Source organism: Amaranthus tricolor, chromosome 13, assembly GCF_026212465.1.
Source record: "Amaranthus tricolor cultivar Red isolate AtriRed21 chromosome 13, ASM2621246v1, whole genome shotgun sequence".
In the NCBI taxonomy this organism is placed as follows: domain Eukaryota; kingdom Viridiplantae; phylum Streptophyta; class Magnoliopsida; order Caryophyllales; family Amaranthaceae; genus Amaranthus; species Amaranthus tricolor.
Genome location: NC_080059.1, coordinates 2046249 through 2064482, shown reverse-complemented (window position 1 = coordinate 2064482; position 18234 = coordinate 2046249). Strand labels below are relative to the sequence as shown.

The 18234-nt window shown below is 27.2% G+C and overlaps 1 protein-coding gene across 1 annotated transcript; it reads right to left on the bottom strand.

Moving 5' to 3' along the window:
* Positions 1-188: 188 nt before the first annotated feature.
* Positions 189-9986, bottom strand: LOC130798541 (protein indeterminate-domain 7-like). Its single transcript, XM_057661579.1, has 3 exons — positions 8590-9986; positions 7435-7834; positions 189-1417 (listed from the first exon to the last, which is right to left on the bottom strand). The coding sequence occupies exons 1-3, from the start codon at positions 8765-8767 to the stop codon at positions 463-465; spliced, it is 1533 nt and encodes a 510-aa protein (XP_057517562.1). The 5' UTR covers positions 8768-9986; the 3' UTR covers positions 189-462.
* Between the last annotated feature and the right edge of the window lie 8248 nt (positions 9987-18234).

Sequence of the window (18234 nt, the reverse complement as noted above, 5' to 3'; positions counted from 1 at the left end):
CATCGTAAAAATCTTTTACCTTTTTTTAACTAATATATATATATATATATATATATATATATATATATATATATATATATATATATATATATATATTCTTTTCATCTTTGCAACTTTGTTTTATTCTTCTCTTAATTTTCATATTAATTTTCATATTATATTAAGTTGCATTGTTGTGAATCAATTAGTTGATTTAAGATCTTATTATAATAACAACATTTTTTTAATGAAATTACTACAACGTACAATTACATGGGTCCTCCGATCCCCGACGTACTTTAATTTATGAGAATAATTCTAAGAACGTACCTCTAAATAAAAATAAAAATAAAACCAAAAACTACACCTCATAGCTTTGCAATTTGCATGACCATGTAGATGTAAAATGGAGAATTTAATTTCAGACCATTGACAAAAAAAAAAAAAAAAAAAAAATCTAGTAGCTAGCTAGATTTGCTAGAATCACCCCCACCTTGATCCTGCAGAAGCAGAAGGAGTTTCAGCCGCAGCAACAAAACCAAACCCATGATCAACTTCTTGATGTTGCTGTTGATTCTTCAACAATACTGATGCTGATGCTGAGTTGTCACGATCATAGCCACCTGTCATCTGATATTGTAACCCACCCGTGAACTTTAACATATTCCCAACCATTTCATCACTAGCATTGGTGTTATAATCACCTGCAGTGAGCCCTAGGAAGTCTCTTGTTAGTCCATCATTGCTCTTCCGCCATGCAGATAGCATGGCGGATAAATGATCATTATTATTGTTATTGTTATTATTAATGGTCGTTGATGTTGTGGATTTACTATTTATGGTAGAGGGTGTGGGTCCCATTTGGGTAAAACCCGCTGCCATCTCTGTAGTGGCAGTGGGTGTGGGACCCACTCCCACTTGTGGGGAAAATGTTGCTAACTCATGATGATCAAATCCATTCATGAGTATTGTTGATAAGGGATGATGATGAGATTGAGAGCCTACAGAGCTGGCTTTTTGGAGAAGGGCGGTGGCTGAGAGGAACGGATGAGAGGAAGAAATGGGGGCGGCGTCAGACGACGAGAAGGGTAGGGTGGTGGTAGTTAGTAAGGTGGGTTTGGAGTGGTTGGTGAAGATATGGGGTGGTTGGAAAAAGGGTGGTGGAGATAAATTATTAGGGTTTTCAGTTTTGATGTGGATGAGAGGGTTAGGTGGGTCCCATGGAGAAGATGAGAGAGAGTTTGAAGATGGAGAGGGGAAAGGGAAGAGAGAGGAATTAGGGTTTTGGTGGGTGGTTTGAAGGGTGGAGAAAGAAGGGGATGATTGTTGGGATTGTGGTGGTGGAAAAAGAGGGTTTGAAAAAGGGTTTGTTGAGAGTCTTGCACTTTCTTCAGCCAATGCATCACAAAATGCTCTATGAGTTATGAAGCTATCTTTCCTGCATACAAATAATGTTAACATATTTAGATATGACAACCTTTTATTTTTAATCCCTTCAAATAATGTCAGATAATATATATATATATATATATATATATATATATATATATATATATATATATATATATATATATATATATATATTGATCATCGATCATAATGATATCACATTGTGCATATATTTAAGGTGTAATCTTTTTGATGAGTTTAAATTTTACTATTCATCGATATAGTAGGGATTGAAACAGTAATGTGTAATTAAAAAGTATATGCAGATTTAATGGAAAATAAACATATATTAAAACAATGTTATTAAGTATTATTTGTGATCTTAAATATTTTTTTGGAGAAAAGTAGGGATCATATGCATTTAAAAAATATTTAAAAAATTAATGGAAAATATATGAAGACCACAACTAATAAAAAAAATATTTTTGTAAGAAAATATGTAAGGACCATAAGGAATATTAAAATGTTAAATTGGAGTTAGTGGAAAATATGTGAGGTTCATAAACATTATAAAATATTAAATGAGTATAAATAAGATTATTTTTATCCAAAATTTGTGATATAAATAGAAAAATTCTTAATAAAAACAATAAATAGAATTTATTTTAAAGAACCAAGGGAGTAAAAATGAAGAGTGAGGTGTTAATAATGTTGTAGAATATAGAAAATAAATGGAATCCAAAGCAAGTCAAGAAAGAGGATTTGAATTGACCAAATTTTGAAAATAAATTTGACTATATTGACCTTTATTGTATCAAGAACATGTGATTACAGCCTACATTGACTACACTCCTAAAGGCTAAAACTAACATGCAGTAATTCCTCTTTCAAAATTGAGCTTAAGAGATTTTGTGTTTCTTTACATTTGTATCATACTCTCTCTTCCTTTTTTTTTCACTATATCTTTTACACGTATATTTTAACAAAATCTCACATGAATATATTTTATCTTCAATAGATACATTAAAAATCTAATTTAAAATTCACTCTCTTAAACTGGATAAACTTAAAATGGACAAATAAAAAAGAAGAGAGAGTATATATTAAAAAAGTCTTCACCTGCATATTTAAGTTAGTGCAGATTTAAAAGCAGATAATGAATATTTCTTTATTATATCATCTAATCCAAAAATAGAGATAATCTAACAAGCTCATATGTACTTTTTCTCATATTACTCTACAAAGAAAAATTGAACACGAATGATATAATCTTAAAAAGACTTTTATAGAAGTGCTTTTTCTTTGTTCCAAAGAAATAATTTTAAATACAATTGTGGATTTTTGGTGAAAAGAAAAAATAAGTAAAAGTGATGAAAATGTATTTTTTTGAAAAAGTGAAAAACATGTATGATGTGATGAAAAAAATAAGTTAATGTGTAAATGAAAATTTTATAAAAACAGTGGGTCAAGGCAAAAAATAGAGATAGAACAAATTCAATAGAATGAACAAAAAGACAGAAAAAAGGGTATTTCTTTAGAACAAAGGAAATTTAATTCTAATAGCCACTTAATGATATTGAGATAATAACATATTTTAATCTGTAAATGTACTTATTAGACACTAATACTCTTTGTCCTACTCATTTAACATCATTTTCCAGTTTGACTTATTTTTTTTATAATTTATATCATTTTTATGTTTAGACAATAATCAATAATTTTCTTTTAATTTTAACCCTACATTATACTCCCTCCTATTCACTTTACTTGTCCCATTTGATTTTTTAACACCATTCATTAATCACTTTTATTATGTAATTTATTCTTAATATATTAGTTACAACATAGTCAGATGAGATCTTGTTTAATTCGTCTTATTTTAAATGTTATTAATATCAATTTTTTAGAATTTTTACTCAAACACAATTAGAGATATTTTAATATTAAAAACGTGCATTGACAAATATGTTAAAACTAAATGGGACATGTAAAGAGAATATGAGGAAGTAACTTTCTTTTAATTACCAAATATCTGCATTTTCTTAAAACTATATTATATTTCTCTTTAATATTATGATAGAGGGACAAAAGACTTGTTCTACTACTTATAATGGTAAAATTAGTAAAATATGAATACGTTTAGATTAGTTTAGGCCATAGACACGAGCATATTACATAGCATTGGTGAGAAGCTGGAGTGTTTAAAAATATTCGGTTTGAAAAATCTTACCTGAATTATTTGATATTCGGTTTTAAATATCGGATAATTACCTAAATAATTCAGACCGGAACCCGATTTAAATACTGAATATTCAGGTCGGATATGGATCGCTCTTTATGAAAATCCGGATAACCGATATCCGGTTTGTAAAACAAGGAAAAAAGAGAAAGATGATGGTGGGCCACTCAATTTCTTCCCATTGTTATTCTAAAGACTGATTATTTATCTATGGTAACTTTTCTTAAAGAAAATAAAGAATTAAAGATGTATACGACTCCATGGCCATTGACAGTCGACATTTCACAACTATCCATATCTCTTATCCTATAATTTGTATTTATGACTAATTAAGTTAAATATTTCTAAAAAATTAATATTTAAATTTTATATAAAAAAATTCTAAAAGAAATAAGGAAAAAAAACACGTTTTAGAAAATAAACCGGTATCCGAAATTCGAATACCCAATTTAAATCGAGTCGGAACCAGTTTACATCTTTAAGTATCCGAAAAAACAAATACCTAAATTTTCGAATCCGAATCAACCTGTTATCGATTTTGAACACCCGCAGTGAAAAATGACTTATCATTGTTTAGATTGTTGTTAGGTAGATTACAAAAAGAAAACCCCAAAAAGCCTGGCTGTGTTTAGTGTGTAAACCATCCAATGATCTAAGAGAGAGAAATGTCATGCATTCACATATCTGATACTCACTGTCTTATTACATTTGGGACTGTGTACTATACTGCCCTGCTAACTCCTACTTTTTCTAGTAGACTTATAAACTTAATTTTACTCCTATAATATAAGGAGCATTTTAACTTTGTTTTATCTGTATTCTTTTCTATATTTACTATTTCTGGATTACTTTAAATACAACTATTTCTTTCGTTTTATAATAATTGTTATATTTCTCATTTTTCACAATTTTATATTACTTATTATATTTTTATTTTTAGTAATAATATAATTATATAAATATCTACTCTACCCCTATTTTTAGTACAAAAGCTATTTTTCTTTTTTTCCTGTTCAATTTAGAATTAAAATGGAGAGTATAATTATTTTTTAAATATTGTGTCTATCTTTTTTTAATTCCTGTGCCCATACGAATATAGCAACAAAAAAGAATAGAGGAATATGAAAATATAATTCAGACTGTTTTATAGGGTGATATAAGAAATGTGAATTTTTTGGGCTTATAATTTATTTATTTTTTGGTTCATTTTATTAACTATTATCTTTATAGTCCAGAAATACGGACAGTGATATTGCGATGAACACGTGGTTTTATGTTCATTGTGGTTTAATGTGTTGTCCCCTATACTTTGCTACTTTCCGATTGACGCCCTTAATAAGAAATGGTTTTATTGTGAAGAGGATAACACAAACAATTTTAACTGATCGAAGAGGATGATGGAGGAATATATACAGTCGTAATAACCAAAAAAATATTTTATCTTTCGTAGCTAAAACAATTAGATATTGGTGTTCATTTCTTTAAGAGGAAATAATATATATACTACGCAACCCTTAGAATATAGGAGAACTATGTTTTTGAGAAATTACACAATGAAAACAAGAAAAGGAAGTATTTAGAGTTAAACAAAAAACTTATTAACTTTATTATATATATATATATATATATATATATATATATATATATATATATATATATATATATATATATATATATATATGATGTTATGTATTCATCAGTTAATGATAGGATTGAATTAAAGAGAAAGAGAGTGATTTTTAAGAAAGTGATAATAAATAAAGTGAAAGAATGAATTATATGGATGAAATTAAAAGAGAGTTAAAATATATTTTGAGATTGAAAGAAAATGGTGGGTCATTGTCTAAACATTGAAATAATGCAAATTAAGTAAGACAGATCAAAATGAAAAATGTTTCAAATTCAGTGAGACGGAGGGAATATTGTTTGTAAACTATGACAATAATTTGCAATTTTTGGATGGTACTTCTATGAGAACAAAAAAGTTGTTTGACGATAAAAAATGGGGTAGTGCTCATTTCTAGAGATGTTAGAAAACAAATTTTATAATTTGATACTTATTTGATCATGTAATCAAATTCAATTTAACCAGATTTTTAAATTAATTTAAAATTATATTTAAATTAGTATAAACATAAGACATGATTTTTAACCGATCTAAAACACATAATTCCAAAAACAACCAAATAATCATAGTTAACATCTAAAAGAGAAATTGAGGACAAAAATAGACAGCAATTGTATCACTGGACAGAACATTAAATAAAACAAAAGACAGCCTGTTTCTGATTGTTCTTTGTTGTAATACTACTACTACTCATCAAAGTATGTTATACATAGAACTTGGTAGAGGATACTGATTTCAACAGATAAAATTCTCTTAATAAATGCACTTCATTTTTATTATTCTGATTTCTCAACTTTTTTGTCACACAAAACTATGGTATTTTATTTTATTTTATGTGGAACTATAATTTATAGTTTTTTGTTTTTATTATATGATAGACTATAATAAGATAACGCATTAATTAAATAATGTGTCTTTCTTTCTTAGTAAAATTGCCGTTGCTGTTTACTATTAATGGGAGATCTAGTATGATGTCGCTGAGCTCGGTTGATATCTCTGAAATTCAAAATAAAATAAATTATTATATGTAAATATAACCTAGATGAGTTGATTAGTGTATTGCCTTTCACATATGTGATTAGGGACCAGAACTCAATAGGTGCGTTTTAATTAAATTGACATCAATTTATTTTTTTTTTCTGAATCCGCCATTGTTTACTGAGAAAATTACATTTTATTATCATTAACATCCATATTATACAAAGGTGATGTTGCGTCCATTTGAACCCCGTCTCTCAAACCCATTTTAGATGGGAGCACTTAATCAAAATGAGGTAATTAAATGTTGTTGTGGATGTGAAAGTATATAAATATATTTAATCCATGCAAAAAAAATTACTATTTTTATGCAACAATATAATCACCAGAAAACAAAAGGCATATCAGAACCAAGAAAAGGCTAGTACCACAATGTAAAGTTCATTTAAAAAATAAATAAATAAATAGAAAAAATCTGAGTAATCAAACAAGTCAAGCAAACAGAAACCTACAACAGCAACAAAACAAGAATTTAATAGGTTCTACATTAATTAAATTATATAATATCCTAGCATCTTGATTTAGTCATCATATATTAATTAATAGTATAATACTGAATTAGTAACATGAATTTTGGGTTTAATTTGGTTTTTTTCATAACCATTAAATCAAGTTATAATTATTTCAATTTTTATTTTTCAGTCTAAATTCAAACCTAATTTTTTTTAATCATAAACTCACAATATATTTAAAAAAAAAAAAAAAAAACCAATATATTCAATTGTGAAAATTTAAAAAGTGCTAATAAACTTAATAAAAAGAATTGAGATCAAAATTAAAGGTGATACTCCTATGAATAATTTGAATAGCGAAATTTCTACCATGTTGTATGGCTAATATTAACCGTACAATAAAAGTGTAATATAGTATGGTGGTTTAGATAGGTAATTTTTTAAAGATAATTGTATTACTATCGTTAATGCAAATACGATTATAAATAGAAATTTCGCACTTAAAATTTGATCATGTTAATTATATTATCGGCACAGTAAAAGTGTAAAAAAAACCAAGGTTTATTTCAGAGTGCGGTTTAATTAAGAAAATTTTTAATCTATGACTACATCACTCTGATTATTGCAAATAAAGCGATTTCGCTTTAAATTTAGGGATGAAATTAATTAAAATAAAATTAAAAAAAAAAAAAGAAAGTATTGTATTGTACCTGGAAAAAAGGGTACCACAATCACATCTATACTCTCTAGTGCCACAAGTTTTAGAGTGAGCCTTCCAATCAGATTGAACAGCATAAATCTTGGAGCATTTGTCACACTTAAATTTTTTTTCACCATGTTTTCTACAAAAATGTTTCTTAATTCCAGTAAGATCTCCAAGAGCTCTGGATGGATGATGATGAACACAAGTAGGTTCTGGACAAACATAAGCTTTTTTCCTAACAATTTCATTCTTATTCCTTTGCTTAAGCTTCCATGGAAGATTATGCCCTCTTCTATGTAATTGAAGATTTTGATCTCTTTGAAACCCTTTGTTGCAGATCTCACAAATAAACCTATTTGTTGCTAATAGTGTTTTTGGTGATAGTGCAATCACCTCAGCATCTGGGTCTGCAAAAAAAAAAAAATGAAAAATTTAATTCCCTTCATACAAATTAAAGATTTAATCTTTTTCATCATATAATCAAATCTAGGGCATATATATATAAACCCTTTCGGGTTTTCGATTATTTAATTATGTTATTCGAACTCTTCATTTCAACAATATCATGATGAGAATCATGGAGTTTTTCCTTCCATCTTTGTACGTGATAGAGTATATAACATGTATATTCAGGACCTTCATAAATTTGTTATTGGGCTTTACACAATAAGACTCGCATATAAGAGGAGAGTTGACTGCATATAAACTCGATGAGATTCCATCCTAAAATCAATTTGTTAGTCAAGCTCTCTTTGATTCTTCGATGTTGGATCACATGGTTATTTTTCCACCACTAAACTAATTCAATTTAAAGTTTAAGCTAATGATCGAGACTCTAATGCATGTATGCTCTATCTTTTTTGATACTATTCGATTCTCACCACTTACATAAAGATTACTTTCTCCCCTCTTACCTGTAGAGAATTCTCTTTATCCCGAAATCAAAACGAAAAAGATATGATCATGAATACAATACTAAACTTCTAAATGATTTGGGAGGATCCTTATAATATACTCCATCTGTCTCAATGAAATAGCATCATTTGACTCCATAAACTCTCATACAACTAAATTAAATGATGCAAATTCAATGAATCAAAGTGAATAATACATGAATTTGAGTGAAATAAAAGATAAATAATGTTCTTTTTATGGTTTATACCTGGGTTTCCTGGGAGACTTCTCTTTTTCTTGACCTTTTTGGGAGGTGGTGGTTGTTGTTGTTGATGATGAGAAGGAGTGAGGATATTAGTTGTGCTTTGTAGTATCAAAGGGTTAAAGCTAGAAAGACTGCTAGTCTCCTCGGACAAAGTTGAATTGGACATAGCTCCTTGGAACATTGTCTTTCTTCAACAAACCTCCAAGTAAAGTAAAACAAAAAAATAACTAATCTTTATTTGTTTTTGCAAACTTTTGTTTGTTTGATATCTAATCTTATATCTTATATAAGTTAAATACCCACTCACTATACTAAAAATCCCATTATTTTACTCTCTTTTTGGTATTTTTGAAGTTGATAATATAGCTAGATGATGAGTGGAAAGTAGAGAGAGAAGTAGAAGAAAACTACCCAAATGTAGATAGAGAAAGAGAATATTAAACCAAATATGAGATGAGATTTTTTTCAATAAAAATAGGTCCACTTGTGGTGGTGACATACATATACCTACATAAATAGCCGTCTGTTTTTTTATGTTTGTCCACTATTAAAATATACAGTTAAGTATATATTCAGCCCACAAAAAGAGAATTAGCATGCACCAACTTTTCTTGCATTGAGTTCAATTCTTGTTGCCTTCTTTTCTATCTAGTCTTTATTTTCTCTCAGCGTACTCTGTACTAGAAAAAAGTACACTATTTTTTTTATTAGATGAACCCGTGAAGATATGATGATGATTTTTATGTATTTTTTGTCATGGAAGTCATTTTCTTAACCCCCCCATGGATTACTTATCTGAGATTGCTGTATAGTACTGCAATACTAGCTGCACAATTTCAGACTTCAGAATATGATCTTTTTTTATTCTACGTATTCATTTTTTGCTTTCTCTCTCTAGAAATAAATTCATGAAACAAGCAATGCAATCAAACATAGAAATAGCAGGCAGTAAGATTTGTTTGTTTTGTTTGTAAGATTGCCCTCTTTTTATATCTTTAGAGAGTTTAAAATGGTGCACACTTCACAGAAAGACCATGATTGCAATTTTAGATTAAAAAACAAAGGTTTTTCTTTTTCCTCAATTACTACCCAAGAATTTGTGACAAATATTGGATAATATTAATTAGAAGATAGAGTAGATGTGTGGATGAGAATTAAAAAATATTATTGAAAATGTAGCAAATTAAATGAGACAGACTAGTGTCACATAATTCCACTAATCTTCTTGCGAATTGCGTCTTAAAGCGCAACTTATGATTAATTTTGGGTTGTTTAGGTAATTTTAAGCGAACAAATTATGTCACACTGGAAAAGACAAATATAAAATATGATTTAAGTTTTGATTTTTGGGTAATTGCAATATGAAGTGTATGAATAGATTAATGTAAATTGCAAGAAACCCAAGCGAGGAAAAAAGTGCGAAAAAATGTAGGAAAAGTTTTGATCCTTTTAAAGAAAAGAATTCTAGAAGAAGTTAAGAAGTCTGTAAGGAAGAAAAAGACATAGTTAGGGGGGTTGTGGATGAAGCCAGACTAGGAAAACTCCAGGAAAAATCCCCTCCCCTACCCATTACACCCATAAAAAGAAAATACAATTTTATTAAAAAAAATAGTGATAATGATAAATTTAAATTTTTTAAGTATAATTCTCTTGTATTTATCTGTTTCCTGAGTTTGATGTTGGCATTTTCCTGTCTTTTCCATGTTTCCTGTTACATAATGCCCAAACCCTAGAGATGACCTTTGATTTGAATGGAATGATTTACATTTTTTTTTTTACTTTTTTTTGTTAAGAAGGCTTTGCTTACCTAGCTACTCAAATTCCAATAATCAAGTTTTAGTAAATGATTTCTACTTGATTAAACATTTATCTACAACACAGTTTATGAATGAATTAGATGTACGCAATCTTACATATATAGTGATTAAGAGGTACAAATGATTTAATAGTTCATTAGACTATATACTTAGTCTATTATAGTGCAAACTAATGAAGAACCTTAATTATAAAGAAAACGAGAATCTCATGAAAGCTGATATAATTAATTATACTTTATATAGTAAATTCATCTGTGTTATTATTAAAAACTTGGTTAAATTTTGAGGTTTTTTGTTGATCAGTTAAAGTAAAATAATATATTTATGTTAGATGAGAATAAGTGAAATGATATGAGTCATTTAAAAGATATAACAAATTTAGTAGAATAAATATAAATAAAAAATATAGCAGTTAAAGTTTAGGAAAAAGAAAAAGATAAAATAAGAATGAAATTCATAACCTCTCGTGAAAGATGTTAAATCTGTCGTTTTGTATTTGCATCATAAAACTAAAAAAAATTATCATAAATTTAAATTTTTTTATGTAAATTAAAAAACAATAAAAATAAAAAAGACGTAATTCTCAACAATAGATTGAATATTAGAGCATATACAAAGAAGTATGTGAGACCACAATAGTTACTTTAAAGAAATATTTATTGTCACAATCAAAAGGCATCCTGCATGGGGAAAATACCCAATTATTGACTCTTTTGCTCAAAGTCTTACGCATTCCTCTCTTCAACAGTCAAAAGTCAAATTAACCACATCTAGTAGTAGTAGGACTACATATTTTTAGTTCATGGCAAGTAATAGTAAGCATTTTAATGCAACACTACTTCAAAATTTTATTTGCTATTTACACTACTTCTATATATAGTTTAAGCTTTTAATAAGTACTACAAATAAACTTTGAATTTTTTTAAAATTGATATTTGAAAATAGTATTAACTAGTAAACGACTTTTAAATCTTTTTTAAGTTTAAATAATGTTTGGCTTGATTTTTAATTTGCCATTATTTGGTTTGATAACTGTTAATCAAGCAATTCATATTCAACTGCTTATATAATGAACACTCGTAAAATGCTGACTCATACAAATTTAAAATATTTACCTTAACTCCTCTTCATACAAATGCACGTAATATTTTAATTAAGTTATTACTATCAACTGCTAAAATAGATTATAAAATTATATATTTGTGTATATGTTTATGATGGAGAATATTTTGATATTTAAATTACGAGGAATATGTTGCTTGATATTATAAAAATAAATATTTATTGATTCAATGAATTATTTATCTTTTATCCTTATAATTTTCAGGGTAAAAAAATAAATACAATATATATATATATATTATTGAGATTAACGGTTTTAGTATATATACCTGGATCATAATAGATGTGAAATGTAGTACTCCTATTATATATGCTATGCACTAATTTATAAAGTCTAATCGTACAAACCCTTTAATATTTTTAGCTAGGCTTCACTTGAATATATAAAAATCTTTTTCAGATGCAACTGCTATTGAGAATATTATTTCCTTTTCATTCTTGTTCATATATCATTATCATTGAGTGTATACATGTTCATGTCCCACCCCTACAAGATTGCATTGTCACTTTGGTTTTGAATTATTTTTTTGGTACTTTTTAGAGGGAAAAACTTATAATTAGTGATTGATCATTCATGCAATAATTCGTTAAATCTTATAATCAATAATGCTATTAGTAATTAATAAAAATAATGATGAGATATTTTTCAGGTGATTGTCTATATTTATCAAAATAATTACCTCTAATTTTTGTAACTATAAAGGTATTACTTGATCCTTTTATATATATATATATATATATATATATATATATATATATATATATATATATATATATATATATATATATATATATATATATATATATATATATATATATATATATATATATATATATATATGACTTTGTGCGGGATGTTGATTGATGACTATAGTTATGACTAATCTATTTTTGTCTTATTTAAAATAAATATTACTTCCTTTAAGCAAAGATATTTGATTTGAGTCTCATCTAGTTTCTATTTCTTTTTCCTATCCAGTACATTTTTAAAAAGTTTGATGAGGATATTTTTTAATATGTGATGATGATTGTAAGAGTATATAATATATTCTGGGGTTTCAACCATTAATTGAAATTTTTGGTTGAATTGGTTTATTGACAATAAGTATATTATATTTTCTCTCTCTTAGATTGATTATTGTCTTAACAATTTCATATGATTGGCCGTCTTGTAGTAGAATTTGCAAAAACTCAAGCAAAATGTTGTGACATGTTGGTATTGGCTAGTATTGGTGTTCATATTTGTAGATAGTTTAAGGACACTAGGTTTAAAAAAAATTTTATATTATTTTACATAATTATATGATCATAATTTTGTATATATTTTTTGTAGTGGACAATTTTTTCAATATCTATTAATATTTTTTCTGTCGCTGATTTTTTCTTCTCCGTCTGCCATTATTGCATTGTGTATACAACCATTCCATCAATTATTTAAGTTATAGCGTAATTACTATTATTACAATAGAAAATTCCAAGTTTAATATTTTTTTATTATATAATTTACATTAGTAATAACCCAGAACTTATTTAAAGTTTTTTGATGAAGAAATATTTTTTCATTATAATTGTTCAAGCAAAATGAACCTCTTGTGTTACGTTCTTATCTTTTTAACTATAACCATAAATTTAGTCCAATCTAATAAAAATTTAATATTGTCCTATTAAATTTATTCGATAGATATATAATGAAAAAATCAAAAAATAAGACAAAAATAGAACCATAAAGTGATATAATGAAAAATAAAAACATGACAAATTTAATAAGATATTTACTATAAAAGATATGTTTTATGGGAGGGACGGATTAACTTTAAAATTGATTTTAAGTGTGTATTCTACTATATTCCAATCTTCTTCCCACTAGTGTATAGGATGAGAGTGCCTAAAGTTGAATTTAAACCCCATTAATAAGGTGGTCTTTACTACTTCCTTGTTTTCCAAACATACATATGGTCATTAAAATTTGGCCAACATATTTAAGGAATCTTTTTATAATCATTTAAGTCATGAACATTACAATCTTGAGGTGTAGCTAGGGATATGCTAAAGAGTCAAGTGGGTAGAGTATGTTCCCTATCCTCAAAGGCCATGGGGACAAATTTTAATTGAGACTGGTAATATTTTATCACATTGAATTTTAATATTATGTGGAAATTTTAGTTAAAAAAAAGTTTATGGTTGAAGTCCCAATTATTAGAAGACTTATACTCGAAATAACTTCATTCTAAAAATAATTTTATCATTCATTTAATTTGTTGTTATAAAAGATGAATTTTTTTATCAATATAAGAGACAATAAATAATAATAAACAGTAAGTTTTGTACGTAAATGTTTTAGTATGAGATCATCTCATCTTGAGACCAAATCAATAAAAATGTTTTACGATTATAAGTAATCACTTTAAGATGATAAATATACATTAGACCAATCCAATAAAAATAGTCTCGTCAACAGGAAAGACAAACAAAAAAATTATGGGTAATTTTATGAAAAAAATTAACTCCTAATTATTATTTAATTGGATGTATTAGCTAGACGCAAATATGGAATTTCTTGATTAAGCTATACTTTTTTGACGTTAATTATCAAACAATACTTAATCAATGATCAGTCAATTGTAGAGTTTGTGAGTTTTTTCCTACACATATATTCCAAAGGTTGCCATTGCCAGCCATTTATGACGAGTACCAACAAATCAAGAATAAAAGCAAAAAAACGAACAACAAATCAAATAAAAATTAGCTTTTTTTAACTATGTCATATAAAATAAGTAAGACAAAATAGCCATGATCGATATTTATCTTTAAATATAAAGACAAAATTTAAAAATATATCATTCTACAAAGATTTTATTACTACAAATTTAAACAAGAAAACAATAGATTTTGTTTTGTGTATATAAATAGAAGTACTTCATATATTTTGTTTGGAGGAAATTTGGATTATTATGCACTAATGAATAATGATCTACATATTTTTATCATTATATATATAGCATTATCATCATATTTAATATATTACGCGCACAAAAATTATAATTAGATTTAAAATAGTTGAAAAACAATAAATCATACTCTTATTAGTATTAGGTTTTTTGACATTTTAAGATAAGAACAAAAATTGACATAGCCATTCCAATTGTTTGTAGCACATTGATTATAATTTGTCTAATTGATATAAGACAAAGTTCCAAATTGTATTCCAAGTCTAGGAGTGGTGGAGTAATGGTATATAATTAATTCTAGGGAACATATAAGCAATTTGCTTTTTTTATTTTGCAAAGAAAAATTTTAAATATATAAGAAATTTCACATACTAACATTGAACTTTCGTGAAACAATAGTAATAGTATTTTTGTAAGATTTTTTTACATGGTAGCATCTAATTTATGTGTTATCTAACTATCGTAGCATTTTCCATTAAATTCTTGTCATTTTCTGTTTAATTCACCATTTTGACGTTTCTACCCTTATTAAGTGTTGGTTGTTGTCTTTTTAATTTGTCCTAAACCATTATTATGCTCTCAAATGTATAATTCACCATTTTGACGTTTAATACACAGTTCAATTCATCGACGCTCTCAAATGTTTAGGGCACGATAATATATTTTTATATATTTCTTATTTATAAATTCATACATTGCACGAGTTTCTATACTAACATTATTATAATTGTCTAATAAATAGCCAAGTTAATTTAACATACGTGGAAATATGTGAGTGTTCGATACATACTATACTAGTAAATTCTCCATTATTTTTTCATCAAGTGGCATAATGTTAATTGCGGGCACTTCTTTAAGCTTAATATTTAGTTGGGTAATATATAACACATAATTGTTTTGTTTTCTTGCACTCTTTCAAAACACCCTGAATTAACTTTTCCATTTTAATATCTGATATTAGGTATTATTTAATTAGAATAAGTATTATCATTTCCAGAAAAAATCTTAAAATCGAATTTTAACTAATTTTTTCTTTCATCGGTCTATCTTATAATTAAAAAAAAAAGTTCAATCCGCAAATTGATGATCTCTTGGAAAGGGTATATACATGTTATAATAGGGCCAAAAGAAAAGAGGTTGTAACAAAACTGAATATTACAGAGGATGTTTCAAGTGTGTCTTAATGAGTACTCAACTCTTCTGGTATATATTTTACCATCTTTCCTAATTTGTCCTATTGATGACAAATGGGACAACATGACCTACAATTTAAAGGAAATATAACATATATGAACAATACTCATTTATCCTATAGTTGATAGTACCAAAATACAAATATTATAACAATATATTAAAAATGCCTACAAAAATACCAGCAAAGAATTAAGTGAAGCTTCTTGGAAATTTAATTTGGTGGATATCAAAGAAAGTACTAGTAAGTGACTAGTTAGCTAGAGATAGTGAATGAGAGTAATATTTTCCTTTTCCTTTTGAAGTTTCCTAATTATTGACATGACTTGCAAATAATGGGTAGGTAATCTTATGTGGGGACATAGAGTTGCTTATTGTCATTTGTAAGGGAGGATGGTGGTCGACTCTAAGTAGAGGACATGATTATTCTTCACCAATTTAATCCAAACTTATTATGGCTTTAATTTGTTCTAATTATATTATTGTTAATTAATAATTAAGTGTGATACCCCAAATTTAGCTTGATAGACTACTCATATCAATAAGGTGCATCTTCTTTTCTAGGAAGCCATTTTGCTAAGAATTTCACAGTTAAGCGTGTGCTTGGTGGGGAGCAATCTTAGAATGAGTGACCTACTGAAAAGTTTTCTCGGGTGCGCACGAGTGAGAACAAAGTGCGCTGGAAAGAATTGTGTTGATTTGTGGGGCTAGTCTAAAGTCTCCCTAAGTAGTCACCAGTAGTCCATATTAATGGTCTTTTTACAAATAGGGAAATTGTAAATAATTAATTAATATTTTTTTGATCTACTATAAATAAACACACTTATTATTTATTTTTAAATAAACACAATTATTAAGTATATTTGCTAAAAATAAACCAACTTATTATTTATAATCATTTTGAAAGCTTCTTTGTATGTCGAGAATTAAGAATAAAAAATAGTTGGATTTATTTTCAGCAATTATACTGAATAGGTGAGTTTATTTAAAAATAAACAATATTTAAACTTTATTTTTAGCGAATCGATCAAAAGTTGATTTATTTTGGATAATTTTGATTAGATAATAATTTTGATTAGATAATGAAATAAAAAATCAATTAGTTTGTTTAGATAACAATTTTTAATAAAAAATTGAATACAAGGTATCGTGAAAAAAAAATAAGAATTGGACCAAAATATAACTTGAAAAGCGATACTCACCCTCGAAGTTAAACAAGATTTGATTTTTAGAAAATAAAATATTGAGAATTTTGATTGATAAAGTATCAAATCAAATTATGTTTGTCTAAGCACCGAAAAAGGAGAGAACGTATTTGAGGCAATTATAAGGCATTTGAATTATTAGCAATCAAAAATTATATTTGATGTTTGATTAATCAACTAGATTTTTTTTTTAAATGAAAGATAGAGCGATCATCAATTAAGATTTACGCGTAGTTTTTTTTTTTTTATAGATAAGAAAATTTTCATAGTATTATTTTAGTAAATTAAATAAGTAGTGCTCAATAACTCAATATATCTACTTTTACCTGATAATTTTTTTATAGATAATAATAAAATTTAATTGCTAACTAGTTTGTTATGGGGTCAAATAAATAAACCCGTAATTTATTTAGTCAAACCCTAACCACCCAACTCGGTTCAATAACTTCTTGAAATAACTACCCACTACTCATCATAACCTACCACTCACCCATCATACCCATGATTCCCACATTAATTCACCATCCAACCTCCATTTTACCATTATAAATACATGTCGCATACATCATTTGCACCGGACTAAGCTTTTATATTGTTGTCGTTACACCACAATAAATATTCACCCTCCTACGTACAATCTATACTGAACCAAATATTCCTTCAATTGATCTGAACTCATCCTACAATCCGTTAATCTTGTATTCATTCATTATCATATATTCATTACTTTCTGTCTCCCGATCTGACTTGAGCGTCGGAGGGGTTTTCCAGGAAATCACCTCCAAACAAGGCTAACGTTGTATTGCAGGATTTGAGGTCTCATCAGCGGAAGGATCATAAACATTTTCAGCATATTGATGGTTGTATCCGATTACACCTATCTCCAGGTATTTTAAGTGTCTTTTGCACTTCCTCGTTTCATCACCGAAACATAGTTCATGACACAATCAAAACGATTAATTAACAAATTAAAATGTCCAAACTAAATTATCATTAGTTAACAATTACTTATCCAATTGCACATATTTTTCTCATCCTCAATTTCAATTCTTTTTAATCTCTTAATAATTTAGCATACATTCCGTCCGACCATTTTTTTTATATTATTTTAATTTGTCTTATCGAGTTTGAATCATTATTAATTTTACATATGACTTACTAAAACTTGTAATCTACAACTTTTTTTTTTCTACGTTAAAATTTATAATCACCCAGTTAAAGAGCATTATTTCACCTAAAATATTATTCGTACCGACTAAAATACTTTATTTTTTCTTTCTATGGATGAAGGAAAAATTCCTAAAGTACTAATTGACTTCCTAACTGTAGTATTCTTAGCTTGGATTTCATTTAGAGTTGTTCAAG

Excerpts from the sequence above, each read along its gene's own strand:
- LOC130798541 (XM_057661579.1), bottom strand. The coding sequence starts at position 8,767 with ATGTTCCAAGGAGCTATGTCCAATTCAACTTTGTCCGAGGAGACTAGC. Across the intron at positions 7,835-8,589 it reads AAGTCTCCCAGGAAACCCAG|ACCCAGATGCTGAGGTGATT; the intron begins GTATAAACCATA and ends TTTTTTTTGCAG. Across the intron at positions 1,418-7,434 it reads TGTGGTACCCTTTTTTCCAG|GAAAGATAGCTTCATAACTC; the intron begins GTACAATACAAT and ends ATTTGTATGCAG.